Source organism: Anastrepha ludens, chromosome 5 (genome assembly GCF_028408465.1).
Source record: "Anastrepha ludens isolate Willacy chromosome 5, idAnaLude1.1, whole genome shotgun sequence".
Lineage (NCBI taxonomy): Eukaryota > Metazoa > Arthropoda > Insecta > Diptera > Tephritidae > Anastrepha > Anastrepha ludens.
In genome coordinates, this window is record NC_071501.1 from 10,360,208 (window position 1) to 10,366,208 (window position 6,001).

The 6,001-nt window shown below is 37.4% G+C and overlaps 1 protein-coding gene across 1 annotated transcript; it reads left to right on the forward strand.

Annotated features, from left to right (window-relative positions):
• On the forward strand, nt 1-5,209 carry LOC128863520 (laminin subunit alpha-1-like). Its single transcript, XM_054102726.1, has 3 exons — nt 1-1,916; nt 4,397-4,735; nt 4,834-5,209. Exons 1-3 carry the CDS (start codon nt 1-3, stop codon nt 5,207-5,209), a joined length of 2,631 nt encoding a protein of 876 aa, XP_053958701.1.
• The last annotated feature ends 792 nt before the right edge of the window (nt 5,210-6,001 follow it).

The following is a 6,001-nucleotide window of genomic DNA, read 5'->3' on the forward strand; positions in this document are numbered from 1 at the left end:
ATGCTTAAGTCAGCAAACTCACCGAGACCCGCTTCATGGATACTTGAAAAATCACTTGACGGCTTCACTTACGAACCCTGGCAATATTTCGGCCTGAGTGATGCAGACTGTCAGCGACGTTACGGCCTAGCCGGACAAAATGGCAAATACGTTTTCGAAAATGATACTGAAGTCATTTGCACCACACAATTCTCAAAAGCACTACCACTAGAAAACGGTGAATTACACGTCTCCTTACTGAAGAATCGCCCTGGTGCCATGGATCAATCAGAAGAGCTAATGAACTTCATAACGGCGCGTTACATACGCATCCGCTTGCAGGGTATGCACACAACAGCAAATCTGGACAACAGCGTGGATTGGCTACTGGATGCGCAATCACTTGAGAAACGTTCCTTCTACTCACTAAAGCAGATACGCGTAAGTGCGCGCCTCGATTGCCACGGCCATGCCGATAAGACCGTCGAGTTGGCGGAGAAGCGCGCCGACGAGGTGGAGTACGCGCAACTCGCATCATCGCTGCAATGCGTCTGTCAGCACAATACCTGCGGTGCGGATTGCGGCGAATGTTGTGCACTTTATCAGGACAAGCCATTCCGTAATGGCACAACGCGTGAGGCGAACGATTGTGAGCTGTGTCAGTGCAATGGCCATGCGGAATCGTGCATTTACGATGCATTTCTAGAGCGCGGTATCTGCCAACAATGTCAGAACAATACCGCCGGCAATGAGTGTGAGTTCTGTGTTAGCAGTCACTATCGCGCGCACAATGAAACGCTCACCACACCCTGCCAACGATGCGAATGCGGCGAACGTGGCGCAACGGGCACTTGTGATCCAGAGAGTGGTGACTGCCATTGCCGCGAAGGATTTCAAGGCGCGCGCTGTGACGAATGCAGCAGCGGTTATTATGGCGAAGAGTGCCGTAGATGCGAGTGTGATGTGCGTGGCACAATACCGGACACGGAATGCGCGGGTGTATGTAAATGTAAGGCGCATGTGGCTGGCGACACCTGCAGCGAATGCTTGCCGGGCTATTATGACCTTAACGCCGAGCAACCAGATGGTTGCGCGCCCTGCTGGTGTTCCGGTGTGGGGTTGTCGTGCAGTAGCGCAGTACTGCAAACACTCGCTTTCGAGACATTGAACGATTGGAAGGTGACGGACATGACGCGCTCCCAAGTGGCTATGCCAACAGTGGATACCAATACGAACTACCTGGTTTATGGCATGTACGATCTGAACGAGGTGGAAGCCATTTACTGGCAGGCGCCGCAAGGCTATCTTGGCAATCGCCTGACAAGCTATAGCGCACGGCTCACTATACAAGTCAGCTGGGTAACAATACGTGGCGACACATCTGGCAAACCCACAGCTGGACCAGATGTGATACTATTTGGACGGAATGGCTTGAAAATTGCTTATGGCGATACAACATATACGCACGGCTCAACGGCCACCATTAACATTACGCTTGACGAAACGGATTGGTATCATGTGCCGTCAGCAGTGCGCGATATTAAGACGCGTCTGCGCCGCACCGAATATCATGGCTCGGCGGTGACGCGCGCCCAGCTGCTCTCTGTTCTATCGGCGCTAGATGCGTTGCTCGTACGCGGCACTTATCATACGGATCAAGTGGAAACCGCGCTGGAGCGTGTAATCATCTACTCGGGTGGCACGGAGTTGGGCGCGGTGAAGGCGAGCACACGTGTTGAGCAATGCGCTTGTCCGCCGGGTTACACGGGACTCTCCTGCGAGAGCTGTGATTTCGGCTTTATACGTATCTGGGAGAATGCGACAGATCATCAGTTGGTGGCCAAATGTATTCCCTGCCCATGCAATGGGCATTCGAACTCGTGCGACTTGCAGAGCGGCGGCTGTGGCAACTGTATGCATAACACCTATGGCGAGCGGTGAGTAAAAAATTTGGGTGATGGTTGAAGATAACAAAGGTGGATGGAATGTGGAAGGGATTTTAATAATACAGAAGTGAAGTGGGGTTAAACTTTGGAAGTTAAAGCTGAGCAAATTTGTTTGAAATCTTAAGATTTTCAGAAAGAACTATTTTTATTTTTTTTTAAGAAATGTTTTTACTAATACGTAATTGTAGTCTATTCCCACTAAGAATCGCTGCCATCGTGTGGATGACCTCACATGAATATATTTCACAAAAACACCTTCATTTTGTTTCGAAAATTACAATATTTTAAAATTTATGTTTACAAAAAATAATACCCGTTGTTAGTAGTTTTAAAAATATTTTTAAAACAATATTTTGTTACATTCAAAACTACTACTTCTTCGAATCACGATATTTTTTTTTTAATTTTCTAAAGTTGAAGCTTTTTTAATTAAAAAAAATATTACTATTTGTCATTACGTTTTTGTTATGAAGTTAATGGATGCTTTACAAACTAATATATTCGAAGTTTCATTACTAAAATGTTTTCATTTTCAAAAATTACTTTAGGCGTCGTCTCATTTTAAATGGTGCTTTTTGGGTGTTTCTTTGAAAGCGTGTAAAACGAAAACGGAATATTTTTTATTTTTGTTTTCATTATTTTATATTTTGATCCATTGTTAAAAAACAAAATTTTTGTTTGGCCATACGAGATTCGTTTAAAAAGTTGTCAGCCTGCAAAAAATGGTCTTCCAAAAAACCGTATGTCGCTGGGGATACAGAGTCTAGTACTCACAGGTATCTAAAATCAAAAAGACAAAAAAGGTCTTGTTCAATATGAATGTCATTATCGTGTGAACTACAAACTTAAAAAAAATTTACAAAATGGCGGACGTTGAAAGACGAAAAATAATTTTATGATCCTTTTTTAACTTTAAAAGTCCGAAAAAGTTCTTTAAATTATTTTTGCAAATAATCGTAGTTCGCACGATTGCGACATTAATTCTACGTCATTTAAATTTTATTTCATCAAAATCGGTTCAGTAGAACCCGCTATATCTCTATCCATTTTCCATGTGAAGACCATTTTTTGAAAGCTGACAACTTTTTGAACGAACCTTGTAGGTATGCCCAAAAGAAGATTTTTATTTTTTAATTATAGATCAAAAAATAAAATACTGAAAACAAAAAAAAAATTACTTTAAGTTTACATAAAAAAAAAAAAATATTTTATTTTTCTTTTTTGTTTCCGTTTTACCCGCCTTTAAAGGGTCTTCCAAAAAACACCATTTGAAATGAGGCGAGGGCTTTAACAATTTTTGCTTTTCATATATTCAATATTTTTTCACCAAATTTCTCTAAAAAAATTGTAATCTAATTTCCTTTCATTAAAACTTTTTTTTTATTTTCTACTTTTCATATTTTAACTAATAATTAAAAAAAAAAATTCTTGTGAAAAAGTTTCAACCTTAATTAATTTGTCATAATTTTAAAAAAGTTTTTTATATATATCTTTTTTTTTCAAATGTAAATTCAAAGGAGATTATTTCTTTAAAACATTTTTGAAAATATTGTTTTTATTTTCTTTTTTTTTATTTCCTACTGTTCTTATTTTAACTAAAAATATTTTGTAAAAAAAATTTATTGTGAAAAAGTTTCAACCTTAATTAATTTGTCATAGTTTTAAAAATGTTTTTATATTTATTTTTTTCAAATGTAAATTCAAAAGATTATTTCATTAAAATAATATTGATAAATATTGATTTTATTTTCGTTTTTTTTTTATTTTCTACTTCTGTTATTTTAGTTTTTTAATTAAGTTTTTTTCTATTGTTAATTGGTCATAATTTTAAAAATGTTTTTTATATTTATAATTTTTTTTTATGTAAACTTAAAAGATTATTTCATTAGAAAATTTCTTAAAATATTTTCTTTATTTTCTACTTTTGTTATTTTAGTTTTTCCATTAATTCGTCATAATTTTAAAAATTTGTCTATTGTTTTTTTTCAAAGATACTTCAAAATAATTTAGAAAGTGTTTCAAAATACCAAATTTATTTTAAATTTCCTTAGTCCATTCAAAAAATTTTAATGCGAAATTTTTTTAAATATTGTCTATTTCAATTCTTTTGAATTTTATTTTTGTTTTTTAATTTCTTTCTTCATATATTTGGTAAAACTTGCTTCATTTCTTTTAAACGCAACTGTACAAAAAATATTTGAATAAAAATACAAATAAGTTAGCAATTAAAGAAAAAAATGTAACAAATTTTTCGATTTATATAAAAATTTTCTAAATATAAATATTATATAAGAAAAATGCCCAATCCATCTTGTAACCATTACCTTATACATACCTACATACCATCTGGTCACCCTCAAGAGCCTTGTATGGTGTTGAGGTATATTCTTATCTTTGCTATTTACGCCATCTTTCACCACACTCACCACACATGCATTCATTAATACTCTTCTTCTCTTCCATTCGACCAGTTGTGAGCGCTGCAAAGTTGGCTATTACGGCAACCCACTGCAAGGCACCGAACACGATTGCAAACGCTGTGCCTGCCCTCTGTTGGTCGATAGCAACAACTTTTCGCCCAGTTGTCAGCTCAAAACGTACAGTATCATGGATCTGAACCCATTGTATGGTGTGGTGGAAAATTCCGAGTACATTTGCACGCAATGCCCGCACGGCTACACTGGTGACCATTGTGAAATGTGCGACGACGGCTTCTTTGGCAATCCAACAGTGCAGGGCTCACACTGTCGTCCGTGCAATTGCGATGGTGGACCGTGTGATGTGTTCACCGGGCAGTGCATCATCTGCGAGTGAGTAGAATTTACAAATATAAAAACACTCATACATATGTATATACATTTTATATATATTTAAAAATTTTAAACCTCACTTTTTTGTCCTCTTCTAGCGGCAACACGGAGGGCTGGCGTTGTGAGCGCTGCAAGCTCGGCTACTGGGGTGACCCCTCTATGGGTTGTGAACTTTGTGATTGCTACACAGATGGCTCGGATAGTGACTTTTGTGACAGCACCAATGGCCAGTGTTTGTGTAAACCGCGTTTCGCCGGTCAAAAGTGTGACGAATGTGATGCGGGTTACGCGAATGTCGATTTGAAGTGTTTGCCGTGCAATTGCAATCCTCTCGGCGCTGAGGATGTAGACTATTGTGATCCGGATAGTGGACAGTGTGAGTGTAAACGAGGTGTAACGGGCCTGCAGTGTGATGAATGCTCAGAAGGACATTTTGGACTCAAAAATGAATCCGATGGTTGTGAGGGTGAGTGAATATTTTTCAAATTTTTTGTAAGCAATTTATGTAAAAAAAAACAATATTTTCTTTAGTAAGTTTCAAGTGAATGTCTTCATGCCACTTCTTTCTCAAGAAATATGCAAGCTTTTGATAATTGAAATTTTTTATTCATTAAATCTAAAGTCACCTAGCTTATTTCACCACGAAATAACCAAATGGTTAAAATATCGTATTTAGGCAAGCCGAATTGAGTACTGGAGGTGGCGTCTTCCCAAAACAGTTACTTTATTTTTTAAGATTTTTACAAGTCTAACGTCAGGTCCCTTACCATAACAAAACAAAGAAGAGAAAATCAAATTATATGAAACAGTTGACATTTTGCATGGTAGTGGATTGGATCCGTATTGTAGCTTCTCGACTTTATATGTCTGTTATTTTATATAAACGTCCAACCTCGCACGAAAAATGAAATTTATTACCTTTGCTATCACAAATTACATATTGTTACCACAAAAGAAATCATTGGAAGTACTGAGCGACTCCATCTTAAGGGATCCATGTATTTTAGACTTTGTTGTCAATTCTTCTGAAAAATTGTTTTTAAGAAGTAGACTGGAAAAAAAAAATTATACTTTTGAAAGTTATTCAATGTTGAGAATTTTGGTATGTACAGTAACGAGTGGATTTTCTGAGCCCCAAATCCGACAATTTTGTTTATTGACGTGGCCACCGATGTGAAAATCAGAAAAGAAGAGGAAGACTCACCACTTTGGAAATAGGTTTTCAATATTTCCCAATTTTGTTCAAGCGTATAGCGTCCCATTTCG